This window comes from Diorhabda sublineata, chromosome 5 (genome assembly GCF_026230105.1).
Source record: "Diorhabda sublineata isolate icDioSubl1.1 chromosome 5, icDioSubl1.1, whole genome shotgun sequence".
NCBI lineage: Eukaryota > Metazoa > Arthropoda > Insecta > Coleoptera > Chrysomelidae > Diorhabda > Diorhabda sublineata.
The window spans coordinates 5,492,241-5,517,693 of record NC_079478.1 but is presented as its reverse complement, the minus strand read 5'-3'; the positions used below and the strand labels follow the sequence as shown (position 1 = coordinate 5,517,693).

The window sequence follows — 25,453 nt, the reverse complement described above, 5'->3', positions numbered from 1 at the left end:
GTTTTTGATTTTAGGTCTCTTCTGTTTTAGATGTATTAATTGAAAAAACTAGAACTTGTTAAAAAATACAATAATAATTTAAAACCTCAAGTATCTCCGAAACGACTATAAGTTGGAATGGGATTAGTAAATACAGTTTAATTTGATTTTTTTACAGACCTTGAAAAAATAAAGAAATATACTATCTTATTTCTTAGGGTCAAAATAAATTTATATCACACAAAATATACAGAAAACATTTAATATCTCGATAACGGTAAGGTTTAGGTATAGGAAAGTTGAATGAATTTGCCTTATTTTTTATCCCTGAATGCATTAAAATAGAAAAAACTGGGTGGTTCTATTTAAAAAAATGAAAAATTTGATATTTATGAAGTTAAACTTTGAAAACTGTTTATACACATCCTGTATAATATGAAAAATTGTTCAACATAGATTCTAATACGACTGACTTTGCTAAGAGTAACCGAACAGAAACCATTTTCATATCTTTAAGGGTATCCTCGTAAAAATTAATTTATAAGAGTCTGCAACGGTAAAATTTTTTACAAAAAAATTGATAACTCAAAAAGTATGCATTTTTTGAAAAAAGTTCTTAAACAAAAGTATACTAAAATTTCACGTGGATATCAAAAAACGTAGAAATTTCCATGATTTTACTATAAGTATTTTGCCATATACAGATAGTTTTTACTGTCGTGGGACAACCTGTATATTGTGTTGTGTATCTTATAGATTAGTTTCTATTCTATACCAAGTAGAACATTTAGTTTTAGTTCTTAAAGTACTAAGGACTGTATTTATTTTAGTTTCCATTCTATATCAAGTAGAACATTTAGTTTTAGTACTTAAAGTACTTAGGACTGTATTTATTTTATCTTCCATTTATTGATAGTATAGTTCGAATAGAACTCAATACTTTCGTTTTTAGAACTACCCTGTCTAAGAGAGATCGCCACGTAAATCTGAGGGTAGGAGATGCAACCCCCACTTTTTATATATTAAAAGAATTTTGTACACATACTATAACTTGAATAACTATTGTATTATTGTTGAGAAGAAATTGTAATCATTATATCTTTTATTACAGATTCCTATCATGGTTCTTCAAAGATTGTATGGATTCTTGTTCTTCACACTCTTGTTCTTGATGGCATCATCAACGAAATCACAATTAGGTAATTATCAATTAACTTATTTAATGTGAAAGATATTATCCTACCTCCTTTCACTAATTCATCTTCATAATTCGAATTTAGTGACACCAATATCAGATATAAGTTTTAAAGTAGCTCTAGAACAATTTTGACATAATAGTTCAAGAGAGAATTGAAGAACGGCAATCTAATAACGTAGTACCATGTGGTAACTAACCCATGTTTGGCAGACCACCGATTGAAAAGTTGTTAGATCGATAAAAGTTGCAGTTTCTCACTCTGGACAAGAAGCGCTACCATGAGAACACTATTCCAAAGAGCAGTACTTCGAAGGAGGCTCAAAGTTTCATCCAATTTTTGTTTTGTTGTTGATAAAATTATTCAACTCTCATTTCATGACATCACTTTGGTTATATGTTTCACAATATTGAAACTCAAGAGCGCATTTTCGAAAAACTACTTTCTTGTTTATATACACTACCAAATGCAAATGATCAATGACCTTAAAATAAAACGCAAAGTAAAATTAAGTACATTAAAGCGCGTTCTAATGACATACCTCTTATAACAATGGAACAGAGAAGAGATCGAACGTATAATAAAACTGACAACGTCCAAATAAAAAGTTTTCTGGTATGCCCATTAGCTCGAATTTTCGAATGGCCCACCCAGGAGCGTTTGTACTTAAGGTATGATTTTAAATATAACTTGCTGAATTTTAAGCTTTATGTTATAATTAGCTAACCAAATTAGTTTGAAATTATGCACTTCGTGATGGAAGTTTTGTCGAAATTCATTATAGAAACATTGCATAAATATATGGAAATACACAATGAAGTTCATCGGTCGTAGCACTTAAATTATACCCCAGTATACTAAATAACTTTTCACATAATCGACCCTCAGTTACCCTCAAGATGGAATTTGTTTCGATACTATATTTACACACATTGCCAAAATCATTTGTCAAGAAGTGTATTCGGCTAATCGACTTAAAATTTAACTAAAAGAGAAAAAAATAGAAACAAAAAAATACTGCTTCATAGAAAAGAATTTGAAATGTCGAGGAAAACCACTTTTAAGTCAAATCAACAATGCATTCATATTTCATCTGTTCTGTAGAAAGAAGCTAACTATGCTGTGTGTGGAAACAATAAGGGCGTTAAAGGTATCCAAACGTTTAACTCGTAATTTATTTTTGATCTGCAGGAATGAGAAGAAATCATTGGGTGCCGAATAAGGACTATACGGCGGATCACTCATCCTTTCAATGTTATGACTGTTCAAAAACGTTTTTGTGGAATACCATTCAGAATTGACCGTTCCAACCCACCATTTGCTTCAAACTGATTAGTTCACGAATAGCTTTTGTTGGAATTGGTTCGTCTTGAAAGACCCTTACAGTCGATTGTTGTTTGGTTTCGGGTGTATATGAATAGATCCATGATACGTCTGTCATGATCTTATTGACTTCTTTTGAAGTACCGCCATTGAATTTTTTTAGCATTCCTTTGCAGCAATCGACACGAATCTTTTTGTGTGATTGTCAAATTGTACGATATCCAACGCGAACAAATCATGCAATATTGCAAGTATGCAAGTGGAACTAATTTATATAAAGTGAAATAACTATTTAAATGTTGTAGATGGAATGAGACATGGTTCCAAATAATCCCAATGTTTGTTCATTTCGAATGCAGACACGAAATTATTCTGAATTATTCATTCTTCATTTCATTGTCTTTGTGATAAATCAAAGAATTAATTCATAATGTCATCTTGATGTTGTTTATAAATGCAATGATAATAATGTTGGGAATGTATGACATATAACTTGGTACCGTTGAGAAACAAAGAATATAACATAAATAAAACAAAACTCAAGTGGCTTTGGAATATAGAGATTATGAACCTTTGTTTGATGTAACTTTAGTCCACCCACGATGACCACCTGTGAGTCGATAATAATCGTTGACTGGTAAAAAAAACAATCGTAGTTTGCCAATTAACATAAACCTAAACAAGTTGTTTAGTCTCGTTCAAAAATTATATTAGTTCATTCTCTTTTATCTATTAACATACAAATATATTTTTTTATTAAATCAATTTTCAAAACCACTGTCCTATTATTTGTACTAGTAGCATTGATACTACAGCGGTACTCAAAATTTTCAAATATTAACTTGAAATATGAAGAGAATAAGAGTTTTTCCAAACTGCATTTGTTCAGTTAAAAAAAATAATGACAAATATAGTTAAAGGTAATTGCTGTGTGGATAATTTTTAATTTATTTATTATCTATTTACATTTCCTCAATTACCGCGATGGTCAAACACTGTATCTATATGATTTTCGTGATAATTTGTCTTTATTGTTGGTCTTTTTTCCATCAGTTTTTAGATAACACTATTTGAAAGTTGTTCGTTCTGTATTTATTCGCACACCGAAAGTTTCGTTTTGAGTGTTCCATGTAGTGAAAGTGACAGATCCGTACTGGAAAACACTTTCTGGACCCTCTGTAGTAGACAACTATATGTGACTCTAGCCACTTCAATTTTGGCAGTTGACAGTTTCACTTCGATGATTTTGTATGGTGGTTGGGCTTCTTCCACCGTAGCGGAAGCTTGTATAGATGACTCAATAACAACAAGATTGAAATTGCTAACAGAATAATTGTTTCCACCACAAATAGGAATCAATCAACAAATTCTATCGAGATCACAAACACATCTACAGAGATTCCATCAACATCTAGTAGAGATATACATATTCCATCTGCATCCAATCCATCCAATTATTGTCCTGTAGGTACGCCGTGGCTGAAATACTACTTTGTAGGACTCGTCTGTTGCTTGCCCCGCTTCGCTCGTCTCGCAATTTTCAGACTCATCCAACAAAGTAGCACTTTCAGTCCTTGGCATACAAATAACTATTAAAGTAATGTAGAAATTGATCTTTCGAGCAACTTATACTCACAGAGACGCACTCGTCGAATCGTCAAATTTTTACATGTTATTTTAGAATGATTTTCATAGGAAAGAGATCTTGAATAAAAAAAATGATCACGAAAAACATTTAAAAAGGTCCAAGAAAGAAACACTACCTTTGAAGTTCCTCGTTAAGTCAGAAGATGTCTTAAAATTGCTTGGGGATAGCTTCAATTTTAGAAATAAGCAATTTGATCCTTAACGCTTTTGAATATGCAAAAATACGTTTGGAAGCATTAATTGAATATAATCAATTATAATTTTTCACCTATAACTGGATGTAATTATCGATAGCTCTTATGATATTATGAAAGATACTTTTATTACTTCAACGTATTGTGATAAAATTGTTTTATCAATATTGAATTTTTTCCTATTACAGAAAAAATCGTTTATTACTATTTTCGACGTATCATTGTCAAGAGAAATTTCGTTTTCAATTGTCCAGTCTTTTTTCCACTGTTTTTCATAGTTATCGGTACATATCAGTTCTTTCAACCTTAAATCATAACTAGCATTATCCAAAACTATGATTAAATTTGTATAAATGGAATCCAGAATTTCATAGAAATACTCTCGATAAACATCGTTATTCATTTCTAGTAATCGTGGTAATGTTTGGTAGACTTTGACAAATTGTAGCAAACTATCTGTATAAATGAGGTCCTTTAAACTCTTTATAAACCTTATGATGACGCTTACCTAGGATTATAAAGAGAATTTACGTACTTTCCTCAAATATTTATGCTACCACAAATTTTCATCTCATTTTCCACCAGTGCTGAATCACCATACTGCTTTTCCCAGAGAAAATTGAATATATGAATTTTACTTAGCTTCATATCGCTGAAAAATTTACCTCAGCATTAAGTTCTTCAATTAAAATATTTTTAACTACCTTTGGTTGCACTTTTTGATATTACTGGATTAAAACTTATAGTTAATGTTATTTTCCTCACAAATTAAGTAATTGGGTTCACTATCTTTGCTGCTCTAGTTCTAGGAGTTTAGAGAACAATAGTTTACTAATAAATTGAATTATGCACCTAGCTATTCATCCAAATATTCAATATACTACAACAAAATACAACATAAAATACAACAAAAAAGAGATTTTTCAAACGTCTCCAGCTGTGCCAAATATATTGACTTTTTATGACCAACACAGATCATGTAAAAACTGTTATGTTAAATTTAGTTTCATTGTGTTAAACAAACGCTTTCACTGAGTGTGGCCTGAGTGTGCATCTTAAAGGAATTCAAAACACAGGTGTTATTCGAGGTGTAAAAACAATTCAAAATAATCAATTCACACAAAGACACACAAATTTAGTGCTCGCTTGTAGAAGAATATATCCCATTTACTTGTTATAATTACTTGTTCAATTTTTCTACCAAATATTTGACAATCGATGTTCTTGTGGAAAGATTAATACTAAATATAACAAAAATAACTATCAGAAGGAATATGCAAAAAGTTTGCTAGTTTACTTACATGATAGAGAAAGTGGCAAATCAAACAGTCTTCATAGACAGCCTTAAAAAGGCAAGGCACCACATTATGTGGAAGGAAATTTCTGATGTTTTTATCTCTTCTGCTTAACCAGCTTCTCATTAAGTCTTCTTCATCCGTCTTCTTTTTCCTTCTGGTTTTCCCTCGATGTCTTCCTTCAGCTATCTCATATCCGCCGCTTGATGCACATATTCAAACTAAACCAGTTCCACTAAACTTCTAAAATTCTAAGATCTCTCGGATACTCTCTTTTGGATCATTTCCGACGCAACCTCCAATAACTTTTTCTTTGTTCTTACTCTCACATCTACACTTGTGGATCATTATACTGTGAAGTAACGATATTGACTTTATTCCATGAGCAGTTAGGTCTTCCATTACTACATCCAACGATCCATTGTTCAATAATTACATTCCCGGATATTTGTAACTAAAAAATAAACTGTGTGCAGGCCCAACTCTAAGATGTCCTACTATTCCAAACTGCTTTTTAATTTTAGTAGAAAAAAAATATCAAAAATAACTAAATTGGTTGCTCAGAGTTCATTTTGAATTTCTTTTACTTAATGAGGTGATGCTTAAATACCTGAAACAGATCAAAGTTGAGGCACTTTGGTTAAATATAGTCAAAAATATTGTACCTTGAACGATCCTACTTTTAGTTTGGTTGGAATGCTACATTTGAATGGGGTTTTAAAACAAATTTCTAGCATTCCATTTCATGGCATCATTTTTTACCAATATTTTTTATTATAAAATTTATTACTGAACAAAGCTGGAAAAAAAAACGAAAAGCAGCCGAGGAATTCAAAGAGACCTGCAATTCGTTTTCTTCTTTTAATTATTTTAATGAGACTTATTTATATTCCTGTGAAACCTGATTTGTAGGTATCGAATTATACAAAATTTATTGAATAAATTTCTCAAAACTGGCTACCGAATTTAGCAAGACATCAAAATATAGTGACCACTTGCTAGATAATAAAATATACAAAGCTACTTAGAAAGGTGGTTCATTTCAAGAATATTTTTTGTGGTTGGTGATAGATTGTATTTACCTCATTTTCTGTTTCCCAAATTTGGAATGACTTTATTGTTAGCGGTATATTTTTCACTAAGATTATAATACGCAATGAATCAATGAACATAATCCAAATATTTCGGAAAACTTTCTTTATATCAAGATTTGCCTACCTGGAATCCTTCATATTGTAAATTGAAAAAGAAACTAATTTAAGAATTGAAGAGTTCATAGAAAAATCAATAGTCTACAAAATTCTTGTAAATTAATTATACTTAGAAAATGGATGTTAACATTATTCATTAGGAACTCAGCTTGAGAATTTTCAAAATCAAATATTGTGAAATAAAATTGAAACTTAGTAGGTCCAGTAACACAGATACCGAATTAGTTTTTGTGTAAAGTCACTTAGTTAACAATTTAAACTTATACTAGTAGAATTAGATAATTTTCAAGAAAGATAAATAAAAATCAAACATATTTGGCTGCATATATTGGCCGCATTCTTTGTAAGTATATCTGGTGAACCTTATCGTTTCCTCTCAACATTGCCGTGAAGGTTTTCTTGCTGTGGTTTTTGCTGAGTTGTTGCTAGGAGCCACTTCCAATGCTCTACTAACGATAGAACGAGCTGGCTTGAAGGAATAGGAGATGTGGTCTTAAACTTGTCAGTTAAAACCCTATCTCACTTTTGTTATTAATTGCATATGTATGTCGTGTGTAAGGTCATTCGTATTTCGCTTTCATTTATTTGGTCTGAGAGAAATGAGGACGAATTCCTTTAAAAAAAAAGTAACAAATATCTCTCAGGTACTATTGACCAGAGAGTTAACATAGCAGATGTTTAAAATGTTCCACCCCTACTTGATACGATGCTTAAACCTAATATCCTCAATTCAACAAAAACAGGCAAGAAAAGGTAGTCAGGACATCAAATTTCAAAGATGTAGCATGTTTCATACTGATAACGTAACCCAGCATCAACATTTGTTGGAATTCATGTTGTCAAAAAAGCAGAAACATAGAATTTAGAATTTTTGGCTAGATAAATATTTTAGTTCAATTTTTAATATTTCTGTACATTGGAAAATTTTAATTTCTTTATAGAAATTGCTTGTAAAACAGCGTATCTCGATATTCTTGAATTCCGAAGTCAAAATTCGTACTTCTCATGGTATTTGCAGTATGATCTTCCACTAATTTGAAGAACAGAGTAAATAAAGTACAAACATCGCTTTATCCTTGCCATTTGTCAATGGTTGCTGAAAACAAAAAAAAATCAAACCATATAAATACCTTCTACAAATTTTTGCAAGAAGACTATGACAGAAGCATGGAATTTAGTGTCAGAGAAACCTGGTTTTCCATTGAATATTAAATAAATGGAATAGTTCAAATACATAATTCAGTTAAATCTTTTTGTTTTAAGTTTAGTTCATAGTTCATATTAATTGGAATATATTCTAGTAGAACTTCAACAGGACATTAATGTCACATCTATTCCAAAAACTATTTCATATATTTCACGAAAATTTGTTACACCACTGTACAAATTATCTATATTTTTGAAAAAGTGGGGAGCTGTCGGCACTGTCTTTAAGTACCGGGTGGTCCCTCAGGTGGCTCCCCCTCAATCTGACATGTTAAAATTCTCCTTCCCGCCCATTTACCTCTATGATTTACTGACCACTTTGGGAGGTTACAATTTAATTTTCAGTTAATATACCTGACCCGGGCACACCTTGTGTTTGTTTTAGTGATTTCCCATGGTTCGAATATCGAAGCCGTTTGGTTCAATACATAAAGAATTATAATTCATAATAATATCATTATTATTTATGAATTTGTATAGTATGTAGTTTGTATAGTAATTTTCAATAAAGTAAATATCCATAGCAAGGCTAAATAGAGCAGCAAAAAGTTAAAACTGGTCCTTACTAGTTTACAATGAGAATCCGAATTTGATAATAAATATCTGAGCGAGTTGACAGTCTACAAACATCTTTTCAAGGAGAGCTACGAAAAAATATCAAGAGGCCTCAATTGCATATTCTACCAAACAAAATCCTCTCCGTGGATGGGCAGACAAATCCACGCTGTTTGCAAACCACCTTATGAATGTTTTCAATCATCTAGATGACCATCTCAAAAAATTAACGACGCTATTCAAGCTACTTACCGAATAGATTCTCCACTCGAGATTGTTGAATTCTCTATATAATTGAAAACGTATAGAAGACATAATTTTTTCATGGTGCATAGAACAACTTATAAGAACTATTTGATTTAATAATCGAGGTGCTTAAAAAACGATATAAGGAGCATGTTTCGGCTGCGGCTGTTGGCCGTATAAAAGCGAGTGGACAGCCGAAGATGATTTCTGATGACTGTAATCAAGTTTTTGAACTACAAGGGGTAATACATATGTATAAGATATCTGGCTTCCTTATAAATGTAATAGATGTAATAAATACATTTTTACAACTAATGTAGCTTATTTTGATTAATGTTTTCTCATTTAATCGTTTTTCTGTTATTATATAGTTTTTACTCATTCTCATAAATCAGATTCTTAATGATCCAACCTCGGCATTGAATTCTATAAAACAACTTGAACTCGTTTTAATCGTTCTGAAGGCAATAATTCAAGTAACAAAATATTCTAATTATAGGAAGTAGTGGAGTTTGTTCATATTTCTTCTTAGCCTCTTTCATACACTTATTTATAAAAATTTCACAAGTAGTTAAATTGTCGACAGTGTTTATTTCTCTAATATGTTCATCATCCAATGATTCGTCGTGTAATAGTTCTATACCTAGGTATTTGTAGATAGCAAATAGAAATTAGTGAACGTATGATCGAATTAACCCCATTTATTGTTTGACGATAAAAAAATTAGGACTTTGAGAACCATTGCTAATCTAAGAAGCACCAATTTCTCAATCAGCCTTTTAGTTTTTGTAGCAAAAAAGATCAGCATCAACGATATTAGATGTTTTTATTTCCTCAAAATTGATTTTTAATTTTGCTGACTTATTGAGGGAATGTTCAAACACTAAGTATACTTTGAAAAGATAAAGAACCGTTTGCTATGCTCAAAGTATTGGACCTTGTAGTGATTTTTCTCTTATTTGATTCAAATCCTTCAACAGAATGAAGTTTTAAAACATTCCTTTTCTTAGAACTATTCTAATATAATTAGAAATTCTATATTGAAGCATCTTCTTCATATTTTCTGATTACCTTCCAGAACTGATTTACAAAAGTATTGATTCTTTGGTACTTTGAGATAGAGGATGAATTCATCTCGTGTAATATCTATTATCGTTGAAAATAAAATATTTCTCAATACATTTCAATAACCCATTTATTTTACTCGAATATTTTTACTTTACTAGAATAAGCTAAAAAATATACGAAAGATGAAAACAGTTTTACTGGATTTTCTTAGAACTGTGTAAATCGCGTAAAGCTACTCAAGATTCTGATCGCTCAGTTTCAGAACAAATATTCTTGAATTCCGCATTCCCATCTAACTATTGTCACCAAATCTTGGTGCCGGTTCTCCCTTTTCAGTCCATTGTTTTGATTGTTCTTTTGTTTCAAGTGTGAAGATTCATCCATGGTTATGAAACGGCGCAAAAATTAGGCTTCATTGTTGTGAAACACTCAATGGAATCTTTTTCCCGATACTGATTTTGTTTCAATATCAGCAAACACGGCACCTATCTTGCGCACAGATTTCTCATGTCTAAATTTTCAGTTAATATACGATGCACCGCACTTTTTGGAATGCTTAGTATGTCTTTTAGCTCGCGCACTGCTTTGTGGATTTTCTTCAACATTTCTGGCGTCATCACCTCATTTGGTCGACCACTGTGATGCTGGTCGTCGCAGTTCGTACTGCCTCGTGTAAACTCTGCTACTAAATTTTGTACGCCTAGCAAAACGATGACCAATTTTTTCCACGGTATTTTTTAAGCAACTACCGCCATCTCTAGGTCAGTGCAGGTACTTCTGAGACTATCTTCGTATGAGAAGCCAAAATGAGTAAAATTTATAAGGGAACAAAGCAGGTGTGCAAAAGAAAAATAATTCAAACAATATTAAATGCCTTTAACAAAAATAGTTGAATAATACTTGAACAAATTACGATTTGTGAATGACATCGCTTTAAGAACCGATAAAATAAAAGAACTGCAATAAATGATGGTAAAATGGGATACTATAGCTGATATTATAGGTCTCAATATGAACTTTGCGAAAACTGATATTATAACAAATACAGAAGAACACATTACAACAACAAATAGAACTGAATAAATATCTAGAACAAATTAGATAGATAGAATTATCTCACAGACAGTTATGATGATCTTGACAAGTTTCATATTTTGGATATAACGTATAAAACTCCAAGGAAATCACGGTGAAATTATTTATTTATTTATTTATATATTATATATATTTATTATCAAAAAATATGGTTGACTTGTTATTGTTCAACCCTCGTAAATATATTCCAGCATACCTATGCGGATATATACATGTTTCTTAGGGTTTTTAGAGGAGATAATTATTCTTGAAATAGTTTCAAATTAATGACAAAACAAATAAAATTATACTTAAGATAGGAGTAGATAAAAAATTTGATGGGAAATTATGTTTAAATCGTTGGTTTTCTGAGATATTTCTAAGGCGGACAAGAAAAATTCTTCATGGTCAATATTTTATGTGTTATCATCAGAAAATGAAAAATAATGATAAACAATGTGGCCACTAAGTTGACAGCAAATATGTAAAACTTCTTCGAATTACGACCAAAGTTTCTCTATAAATTTATTAGACATAGTGTAAAAAGTACTTCACATTACTCTTATATCAAAATTTTCCTGTTATATACAAGTTATGTTAAAATACATGAAATATGCTCTGAAGTACCTTTTATAAAGTCGAAAATAGTTATCATATTCGCTTAATAGAGCTAACTTAATAGATAATCACTTCCAGAGGTCTCAATAGAAAAAATGTGTATTGAATATTATCATTTTCTGTTGGGCATTGATCGTTTAAAAACATTGATTGATATTGCTGTCGTTAATCCGAGTTCTCGACTGTTTATTATTGGACAAGCTTATGTACTAGCACCCCAAGCTTTTAAAACAGTGAAATGAATTTCTCTTCAGAAATTTTATTCTTATATTGAGAATTATTTATCACTTTCTACCGGTTAACTATACACATGTGCTTTTTATATTGTAATGTGCAAGAGTATTTGGATAACTTCCATAGTATTCTGCATTTGAGACTACCTCCTGTATTTTATAACCACAATATCATCGCTTATGCTATGGATAAGCTACAAGCCTTAATCATCTACCTCTGTAGATAATAGAAGAACTTTACAAGATTTTATTCAGACTTTAAAGGCAAATTGATCAAGACTAATACAATTTTAGTTAAAGTATATAAATACAGACGTTGTTTGATTGTAATTTATCTCACAGGAGATCTTTATTGAACTATGAACTGCATATATGTACCTACATGATATAATTATATGGTACACAACTGCAAATCGTTGTTTTTCTTGTTTTAAACTGTAAAAATATTGAGAAGTTTAATAATTTATCAACTTTCTCGGATTTTCTAAACCAGCTCCGTTCAGAGTACAATAGATATTAGTTGTAAAATTGATTAACATACTTATTTTCTTGGTAACTCATTTCTTGAATGAAACTATAGCAATAGAAAAGTTTTGCACTCATCTCAAACTCTTCCATTTGATAGGTTATGCAAAACATTTTACATTTTACCTTATTTTTACTCAAAAAAATCCCGGAGAACTAGCTCAAAAACTTGTTATCTACCCACTGTACATGCAGGTACAGTTATTATAACATTAGTCTTTGATTTATTCAAATATACTTCAAGAAAAGATATAATTAAACTAAATGAGGAACTCGAAGTTATTTATCGAAAGAACTAGATCGATAACATCACTACCTGTACTAATAGATGCTATTAAATTATACTCTAATGATATTTCTGCTGAAAGGTTTTTCATTTTACATATAAAAAAATAGTATAACCTCAAATTAAACATTTTTTATTGCCAAACAGTTTGTTCTTACTGTTTTGATCATTAATATAATATTAAACAGAACTTTGCATTCAAAGCAAATTTCAAATAAAATTAAATCCTAACTGGAATAACAGCTGCACATGGTGTTTGAAGTATTGCTGCCGGTTAATCGCAATGACGTTGAACTCCATGTCATCAATTTTTCAGCATAATCCACAGGCTTCAAGTGATTTCGCATCTAATAATTGAGAGGTGTCAATCATGTCCATTTAATCTATATTTTCAAACCAAAATCTACATAAATCATTGTATTTTTTATCAGTCCTCGTAGCTTCCTATTATTCAATGACTAGTGAATGAAATAGTTTCTAGTTATATTTTTAGTCGACAGCTGTGCAAACCGCATTAATGACAAATTTTTTTTATTCTCAGACACTTATGTTTCGGATATATATAAAAAAGTCATTGGGGATTTTATACCTGTCATCGTGTATCAACTGCCAAGTGAAGACATCATCTACCAACGGGATTAATTTTAAAAATAAAACCAGACAGTTCCGATATTTTATAATCACCATTGACTATTTTTGTTGTGTGTGAATTTTTAGAATTACTATGTCATATATTTGTAATAAATAAATTTTCCACAAAAGGCGAAACTAACAAAAATCGTAATTGTTTGTTTATAACAGTGGAAAATTTATTTTAATCAATAATATTTACATCTAGAACAAATCAATGCAATAACTTGGAGAATCTAAAGAGCTTCAATAATTTTGGTATCAAAGTAAAGCTTTTTGAAGTGATGTTAACTGTTTATTTCAACCCAACCAAACGTGTCTAATTAAATGTCATACTGTGCAAGTTTTTTAACACTATACTCTATCAACAACAGCTCAACTTTTAAAAAACGCCACCAAGTTATCCAAATTTTCTTGGAAAATCAGTCTTCAATTTGTACAACTTGATGAAGATTATTGTAAAAATGTCGATAGGAGCAAGCTCTCTATCAATTTGGGTATAAAGTTTCAAGCAAATTTAACGATTCTCTATCCTACACAGGAATTTGAGCGGGAAAATTCATTTTTGGCTCGAAGGGTTTGTCACATATGGATGTGAACCACTCCACAACAAACCAGAAAAATCGACCGTTTGAGATACATTGGTAGCATCATAGGAGTAAATTTCTTAAAGAACGGTGAATCGATATCATTATTCCACCATCATCAATGATTTTGATTTGAAAATATAGATGAAATTTAAATGAGCGAGACGTGATTCAAAAATGATTGTACTACGTGTCATACGGCAACCGGAATGATCGAATTGTGACGATAATTTGATTTAGAGAAATGAACATGTCGATTAATCGTGCAATTCGACACCTGTCAATTATTAGATTTGAAATTACGTGAACTAAGCCCTAAACCTGAAATCTTTGGATTTTTTTGGTCGATGACCTATGTACGTACTAGTATGCAACTTCATAGAAATTTCAGTGAGAATTGTTATGATCCAGAATGTAATCCAGAAATTTTGTGATAGTTGTAGATAAAAAAATTCACTCCAAAGAAAGTAACTTTTATAAAAATAACAACAAGGGGAAGAATGACCTGAGCATAAAACAAAAACTAAAACCGACCCCTCAACAACTTTATGAGATGAAGACTCTACCTAGTGTCTTCTTCGTTTACTGTGAGCTGTTAGTTTCCACCAGATGGTACCACGATCACCAAATAATATATTATCTTAAAAAGAGAAAGAGATACAACAAATCCATGTGCTGTTGCGCATGCCCATCAATGCGTACAATCATGAACCTCCTTAAAATATTTTTGGCTGGCGGCTACAAAATTAATTAAACCCAGATATAAATTGCACATGTTGGTAAAACTACTAAATATTGAATGTTGAACGAATTAAATAATGATGTAACGAGCTAAACCAGAAATGTATTCGCAAAAATCGGCTACCTCAACTCGAAAGATGATCATTGATAATTATAATCATACTATGAGATTTTATGGATCATATTTATAAACATGTTATGAACAGCGTTCAATTCACGGCATTTTTTGGAAATATTATAGAATAAAACCTAAGACATGGAATTAAAAGCACCACAACTAAACAAAGCCTTTGTAGTTTTAGTAACATAATTGAGTGCTGTGTTGCCATTTTCCCGGAGTAAAGTACGGAGTAGGATAAGTTCTAAATATGTAGAACATTTCATACAAAAACCATATTAATTGGGGTTTACAAGATAACTAAAAATATATTTGTTATTTGGATTAAATTAAAGCAGATCCCATTTTGGATGGATGTAAATACATGCTTGCGCCAGTGCTTTTTCCTTAAGGAAAATCGTTCACTGTTTCAATGGTTATAATTTAGTATTAAAGATATTGAAACTAAAGGGTTGTTTCAGTTGGTTGTCATAACGTTTTCTTTAACTTTTTCAAAAATAGATTGAGGTATTACGCGCCCTCATAGTTTTAATCTAATAGTCAATAACAATTTTTTATACTTCAAGACGTAATTTTATTATCGAACCGCATCGGTCCTGTTTCACTACAATGTTAATGACTTTATTGTTTGGGTTAATGATAGACTTTCGGTTCGTCAGTGGGATTTCTTTTAGAATTAGATCATCGTAAAATAATAGTAATTTTTTATGTTGTTTGTTTTCAAAGAAACCCGAAACCTTTTTGGTAGGTCCATTAACAAGACACAGGTAAAGCTAACTCATTGATAGCGTAGCTAAATAAATTTTAAGGATGTTTAAATGGTTACTACATCGAAATCGTAAATTCAGACTCGAGATAAATCTTGTAAATGATTTTTATTTTCAGGTAAACCGAAAAAGCAGGTATCTTTGTATTGGATGAAATAATTTAGGATCAAGCTACAATGACATAGTAGTTGTTCAAATAAAAACAAACTTTCCATATAACCACCGACTTTTTTCATATTTTCCTATGAAATATTCCTTCAGAACGAATATCAACAACGCGGTACATTGTTTTCATAAACATCTGTAATGTTTCATGAAGTCACTTGTATAAATTTGATGCTTCGCAATATTTCTATACAAAGGAGAAATAGTAATTATTTGTTTTGAAAAGTGTTGTGCCCAAAACAAATATACAAACGAGTATTAAAAGCATTTAAGGATTCTTCACCCTCAAATTGGATCAATAGAAAGATGAGCTACTGTGTTTAAAATTAGTCGTACAATACGATCAACGTACAGGACATAGGATATATACAAATTGTCTTAATTTACAGAAAGATCTGTGCAAAATTGAGTAATTGGAAATTAAGTACTTCGACCACATTATCAACTACACCGTTATGGCTCGATACAAGTTTCGACGAGATGTAGGAATATAAGCAGCGAAGCCATCATTTTTTTTTATCCATGTTTTCACCCAAAATCTTTGCTAGATTCACTGAAATATCGTGAGAACTTCTTTATTTTCGGTTCATATTGCTCACACTCACTCAGTAATTGGAATTAACAATCTACATCACAGGCTTCGCATCTTGGTAACTCAGTTCGTGTGATAAGATTTTTATGACCTAGTAGTTAGCACGATATTATCACTTGGTATGGTCTGCTTTATTTTGATTGAACCCATTGATTCTTCCACGCACTGAACACGTCAAATTTAATTTCACATTTCATAGCAGAAATAGAAACTGTTGGGATGGAGTCCTGGTTGTTTATTGCTGATCGGTCTAACTCTTCATTTCCTTTTATACCAGAATATGATACTACAAATATTAATTCGGCGGAGGCATCTTCATTTATCAAGTACACTATTTCCGTTTTGATTAGTAAGGCGATTGGAGATAGGGACTATTTTGATTATTTAATATGAATGAATGCTTGTAGTACTTGTAGCATTTATTTCTCGAGTGCACGTAGACGTAACTGGTTCGATAATAAATTTTAATGATGTATTTGGAGTTTTCTGTACCATTTTATAACTGTGAATGAAACCTCGTTCGACCAATATGAATCTGGATCACATTAGGCTAAGGTGAATCAGGTAATTAGAGAAAAATCTATTGTCCTATCAATTTTTGATATCTGAAACCAACAGAGGGAATTTTTGCTATAAATATCTCTTACTTGAAATTTCCTAAATTTTCTTCATACATTATAACGAATTATATATTTTTATCTAGATACCATGAAGAGTTGGCAGTTTTTTGATATATGGTATTTTTGAATTTTTTAATTTAGTTCTTGTGGTTACACAAGCTTCAAAATATGTTTCGATATTTGTTTGATATAAGATACAAGGTGATCGCATGATTATCCCGGAAACAATAAGGACTTTTATTTTTTAGAAAATCTTCAACTTCATTCTTTCAATTCATTCACTTGTTTAAAGTAAGTTTATCCACGAAATTATTACCCAAATTAGTTACAATCTTTCGCAAATTCGCAAAAAATTCGACAAGGAGAGAGAGAAATGCCTTAGTGTCAAAAAATGGTTACAATTTGTAGACAAAAGTTTGTAAAAACTAAAAAACAAACATAAAAAGAAAACCACAATCAGTAACAAAATTATAGTTTATAGGCACTTGCCAGTAAATATGCCCTCAAATTATTGCGGAATGCGGGAAAACATGATTTCGATTTAATTTCAATAGGCAAGTGATTGTGCATTTTTTGCGTTGTAAAATATTGAGCACTTAACTAATTCTGAACGTGGAGTAGATAGGTAAAGAAAGTGCAACAATCTTTCTGAAATTGTAGAAGCGTGATTACGAATTAGGCAAACGGATTCAAAGATGAACAAGGAAGAAAACGTCAGAATTTTTAATCTTTTAAAGAAGTCCCTGCAGTGAGTCTTACTGTTTAGTCTAAAAATATCCAACAATTAACATTTGTATTTCTGTTTTTCCCCAATTCGAAAAAATAATCAAATTAAATCGTAATGCTGCACTCTGAAGAAAATTATCGATCGGTTGCTATATACATCACTAAAATCTAGATACATTCGTATCACTCACTAAAATGAATATGAAATTTCTATTTGAGCACGCCAATAGTCATGACTGATGCTTAATGATCTTAATATCATAATCATCTATCATATTTTGTTTGTGTATCCTCCAAATTTACAATAACAATCCAGGAAATCGTAATGCTTTTCGTAGCATTGTTTTGACATATTTTTGGTCAATTACTTTGTTTGATTGTTTTCGCAGTCTGTTAAATATTTTCCAACTTTCCTCGAGGATTTGACCATAGTTGAAACACAGACAAGTGCCCTTTGCTATGTAAAAAAACTAATTTCATTAACAAATTGTCGGTTCAATTTTTTACTAACGGGAGTATTACTCAACTTGCTTAATCGACTCGTCAATCAGTTCATTACTTTTAGATTCACTAAAATTACCAATATTGCCATTTATTCACAAGTTTCCATGAGATATGTTGCCCTCGAGGGACAAGTCATTCCGTAAAGTACTTATCCACTCATCAGTAGTGAGCTTTTGAAGTTGGAATGAACTAAATATTAAAAGGTGGATAATATTTCCAACTTTTTCTGCAAAAAGTTCTTTTTTAACTGTTATTGAGTTCATTAAGACATTATTCCTTACGCGTACTTGTGACAATTCCATTTTTGGTTCGGTTTTATGTTCGCAGAATGCGTTTTTATTTATTAGTACAAGTTTTATACAGTGAATTGTTAAGTTCTTCGAATTTTTATGCGGCCGATAGTATATGTTTCCGTTTTCTTTAAAGAACAATAAACATTTACAGAGTGTACGCAAGTAAGACCGATAATTTGTTGAATTGGTAACACCTGCTGTTTCAACTAAGTTGTTAAGATAGTGTATTGTGATTGAATTTATTGGTTTGATACTCATATCTAAATAACAAACACAACAAGGTGAATTGTGACATTATGGAAAGCTAAACTAAAACTAAAACCACATCTATTCTTCTGTTTAAAGTCTCCATCTTCTTGCTTATACTTGGCTATCTCGTCTCATTTTTTTCTTGAATTTATAACTGTACATTTCTACAGATGATACACACTAAGGATTATACGAGTGTGAGGCGAAATATTTTGAGGAACAAGGACGCTGTTTACGAAAATGATTCCTTCCATTTTCAAAGTAATTACCATCTACATAAATACACTTTTGTAACTAAAGTTTGCACCACTTTTAGTTTGAATCCAGTCATTTTCTCATATGCTCTTAAAAAATTCTAAATTTCCTCATCTACGAGGGTTGCTACTTAAGTTTTGAGATAGACACATAAAAACAAATATTCAGATCAATACATTTTTGCATGCGTTTGAACCAATTGTCGAAACATGTTTTCTATTCCGTTTGAGGTATTTCCAAACATGTGATTTGAACGCAGTAACCGCTTCTTCAGGTGTAGAAAAACGTTAACCTCGCAATTAATTTTTGACCTACGGGAATAAGAAGAAATCATTGGGTGCCAAACAAAGACTGGGTGGGGAATGATTCGTCCTCTTCGATTGATTTTCCTGATTTTTGTGAAAACTTTTGGCAAATAAATGTTAATGTACCATTCATAATTTACCGTTCTACGTTGTTTTAATGGAATGGTGGTGACATGTCAAGTTATTCCTAAGACCAAGAAACTATTTAATGCATACCCGCTATTTAGATCTACAAGTATGATTCTTACAGCAATAGAACTGAAAAAGCAAAACCTTGGGAAAAGATACATGAAATATTTATTTTTCCATGCATTAAAAACAAACAAGAGAAACTTATTTCCGTCTTAAAATAATTATATTTTGTTGTCGAGATAATTACAAAATGTCGGCGACAGCGATAATCAGAAACATTAGGTTAGAACTTTTGCTACCAATTTCGTCTGCAAAAGTCAACTTTCCTGAATGTGGTTATAGAATAAGAAACATAATAATTACTATAGTAAGACTTAACTTTGTTTACATATTGATTCATTAAAAATTTCCTTGACTATTTGTTCAATTTTTAACCATTGTTTCAGAGATCTCAAAACCAGTTTTTAATGAAAATAGTATGTTGTTAATTGTTGTCTATTTGAATTTAAACAAGTCTGTTTTATTATTGTCGTGGAAAATAAAGCGTAGGAGGAAATTTCGTATTCGGCGCCCAACTTCTGCACTTCAGAATTGGCGGAAAGATAACATTTTATGTTAAGGACTTTGAGGGAGATTTGTACTCTCAATATAATAATAGTAACTCATAAAAACAAGGGCATTGAAAAATTATTCATGTTATGTTTTTAAATCAAATCCAAAGAATTCCACCAAAAGTGAAATATATGTGAACGGATATTAATTATATGTTTTTAATGTTGGGCCTAAAAGAGTATTATGACATTGAAGCTCGAAATTCTCAATTGCATTTTTGTTCATTTCTAATATAGTGTTTCGATCATTGAATGATTTGTAACTGATCTATTGCTTTCAAAAGAGTCTATTCCAATACGAATTATGCTAAACTTCCATTTACTTACCTCTCCAGAAATCCTTGATAAAATTACTTTAGTGATGGTCGAATACAAGTGGATTTATAATTCACATTAAAAATCCATCGAGTGTTTGGTTATCCTTAATCGTAATCTAAGTGAATTTTTTCATTCATATGCTATAGTAGATGATACTTAGGTACACCGTGATATCCCAGAAGCAAAAATATAGTCAACAAAATGGAATTCACCCGAAGAACGTGCAAAACTATTTTCTGAGTTGATGAGGCATGGCTACACCTTCATATCACTAGAATCTCATATAAGACTAAATCTGGCGATTTAATCTTATATAAAAACCGGTAAATAACTAATTTATTTTATCAATTTGTATCCGATCGATCCATCTCCATTACCCTGTTGTAAGTTTTATTTGGTGAGTGATTCTAAGAAAATTTATTGTATTATTGGTGGAACAGATTTGGATTTTGTAATAGCAAAACATAGAACAAATAATGACTGAAAGCTTTTGAAACCGGAACAAAGTACTAAAACGTTGAATAAATATAATTTAGGAAGGTTTTACTTTGTAAACTTGCTTCCATTTTTAGGTGATAAATAGATAAGTGCTTTCCCCATATTTCCTATTTTCTTTTTATGGTTCATTAAATATTTCACATAGTCATAATATGTATACATTCAGCAAGGATATTTTATACCATGTTAATAAAATTTTAGCTTAGTATGTACCTAGTTGTGTTTTCCAAAATATACACAAACATACATAAAATTATTTGAAATAAAAAGATATTAATCGTTATAATATGTCATATTATAACATATTTTAAATGACATTAATTCTCTTATCAGTCATTTTATCCCCGAGTTGAGAGTGATTTCTAACTTTGTATTATTTATTTGGATCGACTACAAAATAGATTTTTTGGTGATTTTAACCTTTCCTCAATAAATCATATAAGACTGTTATATCAGGTCATCTTAAGAAATATTTCGCAATCTATTTCTTCAGTCTAATGCTTCATCGTTAATTTGGATCAGTTTGTATTTCATATAATGCCTTTATATTTGTAATTTTTCCTAAAGAAGCATAAACAGCTGCAAACAGACTAGAACTAGTTCAACATGATCCACCACATACGATCCAATTACATCCCCATAATCAAAATTGACATTTGTTTCCATTAATTCAATGTCATCTTCCATTTTTATCTTGTTTAGGGTGTTTGATGTAGTAGGTTCCGTTTCTCAGACAGTGTCTTCGAAAGGAAATTGTTAACTCTGATGATATTAAGAGTTGGTAAAGTCATCGCTCTTCAACAAGACTGCAAAATTGTTCATTTGATCGTAAAAAAGGCAAAGATTCAGTAACATAATATTTTGTTTAATATTATTCTAGTTGAATGGCTACTCTATCTTACAAATTGAAAGATGGTTATACCATACAAAATTATTTTTTATTTTCTACGATTCTATTGATACCATTAGGTAAATATTAAGCACCAGCTCCACAATCGACGGTGTTATAGGTATCAAGGTTACTTCAAAAGTAACCTGGTAATAGATAGTCACATCTGTTTTCACCTCATCCTTGTACCTGCTTTGTACCACCGAACAGTGCTTCTAGACGCCTGTCATTTAGAACAATTTCTTCCAATAATTTAATGTTTTCTGGAGTAGTCACCATCACACAGGACCTCCGGCACGTAGGTTGCATGATTCTCGTCCCCAGCGAAACCACTTGGAGCAATTTTCAATTGTTGAAAAAGATGGAACAAGATACAGCCTTCATTCGGTTTTTGATTTTCGTTGATGTAAACCTTTCTTTAGCCAAACAGCGCGAAACTCAATTTGAGACATTTTTCCAAACAATTTAACTCAGATATTTTTCGAACTTCACTGTAATAAAATGGATCAAAGAAACAAAATGAAACTTTGTGTGAAGCTAATTGAGAATATTGATTGTTGCAAACATACTCTATTTATTATATTTCGGTAAGAACTGTAAATGTAAACTGAGAAAAGAGAAATTTTTAAATAAGAACAATTCCAACTCATCCCCAATTGTTGATTATTTATCTCTGTATAACATTAGTTCTTCGCTGAAGATATGATCAACCATTAAAACAAGCAAAGATTTCCGTATATTATATTTATTTTTATACAAACCATAGTTTTTTCCATAAACACACATCACATATTTTCTGTTTGTATCTCAACATGTACAAGTTAATTAGAATGTTTAAAAGCCATGCATTTTGTATATAAACACAGTTTATAAGCGTTTAAAATTTCATACATAGTATTTCTTATTTTGAATATAGTAATCAATTTATTAACATAAACAATTGATGAAACGTGGTAGCTGATTATAATCGTAGCAATGCGATGTTATTCATTTATTAATTAATGTGTGAAATTTCGCTTAGTTTATCAAGATTCTACCTTAAATGGTATAAAAGTTATTACTTGTAATTATAAACATTTGTTATGATGATGTTTTGTATCTAAAAATTTTTCTGATTTAGTTCTAGCAGAACTACATTTTCGTTCGGTCTCTGAAGAAGATAACTTGGTTATAGAAACACGTGACACCATGTAATTGTGTTAGTGTAGTGATAATAAGCAGTATAAAAAGTGAACTTTTTCTATTGTCTCTATGATTTTTGTTCACAATTAATATCACATACAGAGTGTTTCTTAATTCATGCGACAAAATTCAGGAGGTCAAAATACCCTTTACTCACCACTTTCTGAGATATCACTGTGACATGCTATTCGGCTTGTCACGTTTTTCTTCAAACATTTTGAATATTTCTTTCTCCACGTATTGGGGCGTAGCAGTCACATATTTATTCCAATATTCGAGTTTGTAGAAATTAATTTGTTATCGATCTCCCACTCCATTCGAGAAATTCAATAAAACTTCGGAATGTAGTCAAAATCGTCCTCTATCTATCTACACTCAAGCGTTCGAATCAAAGTAAATTTGTGATGATATTATTCTTTATATTAAGTTTTTCAATTATTTAATTTCATTTTTTTTTAAGAAAATTTCGTATTTTTTATATATTTGGAAAACAGAACGAATAGAATAGAACAAATTCCTGTTTGGTTAAATCTTAAAAATATATATACTCAGTTATACATGTTAAAGCATAAGCTCCTTTTTATTCAAATCTGTTATACCTACTCGTTTTTTCTTCAGTAATTTCCATCTGTGCTCCCGTTTCCTTCCTCATTTTATTTTTTCCGTAGTTACCAGGTTGAGAGTTCAACAAAGGATTCAACCAACTTTTAGGTCTTTCACTCTTTTCCAATTTTTTATTCACTTTTAACGTCGTTTGTTCAGAAGCCGGTGACGTCCAATTTAATATTAATTGTTCACCCTATCTAAGTACCAGGTATTTATAAACTTAAACTGAGGTCGAATACCACTTTCTGAAAAAGAATCCTCATCCGGCGAAGTAAGGTTACATCACCCTTAAAAGGTAGTGACTAAAATTGAGTTTTTATTTTTTTTCTAAGATTTCAGTAAAGGTAGAAACTTCAATTTTCGTGTACTCGCAAAGGACTGACTAATTACTGGTATTTTTTCTATACTCCTGTTTTCACAGGGGTGAAATTATCAACCCTCACTTTATTTCATATCAAAACTTTTTTTCAAGAAGTTGCATTAAATGGAAATTGAAATTTAAAATCTTTGTTTTATTTAAAAATACTTTTTATTCTTAAATTTTCTTAAAACCAAGCTGCAGAGAAAAAATTTACACCATAATTTATAATTTTTTTGAATCGAAAACAGTAAAAATGTAAAATTTAATACGATTCATAATAAATGCTGGAAATAACTACCTTTGGCTAAAACGTAGCCAAAGCGTCATGGATTGCCGTACACGTTTAGAAAAAATAAATAAAAACTCAATTTCATTCACCATCTTTTAAGGATATCTTAATTTTATACGATTAATCAATTCCTAATTTTTGTCGCATGAATTTAAATTCATATTTCGGAAGGTTACATTGACACCAGAACGTTGTTAAAATTTCGAAAGCTCTAAGTTTTCATTTTCTTTCGTTTTTTTTTCATGCTTTTCTAGCACGGAAAAGTACTTTCAAATTGTCCCGAGTTTCGCCTTGATTAATTCAGTGTTCTCTTTTTTTTCTTGGTTTACTCAATTCCTTTATTTCCCTTGTAATTTTTTGTTACTCTCATTGTGTTTCCATAGAAATTCAACTGTTTCATTTTATTTATTATTATTATTTATATAGTTAAATGATAAAAGTCCTAATGGGAATCAACGTCGTAACTAAGTGATTCCAAGTGTCCCTTAGACACTTGAAGTTCCATTGACGTATCAAAATACTTATCGATCGGAAATAATTTTGTACCTTAACTAAATGTCATCTTATTTTCTTTGTTTGCCGTTCTATTGTCTCCAGACATAAATGCAATTATTTCTTCTGAAATTTTGAAATGTTCTCAAGAACTTACACGAATATACTAGGGATGGATGTAAAATTAGCACACATGATAGGAGAAAAAGCTGCTAGAAGTAAAAATTTCAAATACAAAGTTTTGATTTCTAGAATGAATCTAAAAACCTTCAAGATTTTATATGATCTTAAGAGAAAATAAAGATATATAAATATAAGAATAATACTATATGAGTAACAGAATTTTCATTTGTTTTACGAACTGATAAACATTGATAGATATAGAAATACAAAAGTTTCCGAAGAATATGGCTGAAAAAGATACGCCCATAAACAAACGATGCATTCGCGAAAAAACTTCCTAAAACCACCTATATTTTCATTCATACTACATCATGGAATTCGCCGGTTATCCTCTCCTTTTTTTATCTCTTCATTCCTTTTTCTTACGTTCTGTCGTTCTATTTGTTATGTTTTTAGCGGCTTCTAGAAGTGATGACTGATTGAGACTAAAAAGGAACTTGAAGGGTTGATCTACTTGCTAAAACTGCTCCTAATAGCTAATTATACCCTTTAATGCCATGATTTTTGTTGTACTTATAGTTTTATCGACCTCTGGTGCCTAATGTAATCCCTTATTTTGATTTTTAGATGTGTCCTTTTCTCGATAGAAGCATATTACTACTTCATACATTTTATATAATTTTATACAACATACCAATTGAGACAATGAACGAATAGTTAGGCAACATACTTCTTGATAATTAT

The 25,453-nt window shown here is 30.8% G+C and overlaps 1 protein-coding gene across 1 annotated transcript in view; it reads left to right on the top strand.

Moving 5' to 3' along the window:
- The window catches only part of LOC130443684 (BMP-binding endothelial regulator protein-like), a 120,643-nt gene that overhangs the window by 31,807 nt on the left and 63,383 nt on the right, over positions 1-25,453 (top strand). Inside the window, exon 2 of the mRNA XM_056778423.1 lies at positions 1,091-1,178. Coding sequence (XP_056634401.1) covers positions 1,100-1,178 — 79 coding nt within the window. The 5' untranslated portion in view covers positions 1,091-1,099. The remainder of the gene's footprint in view (positions 1-1,090; positions 1,179-25,453) is intronic.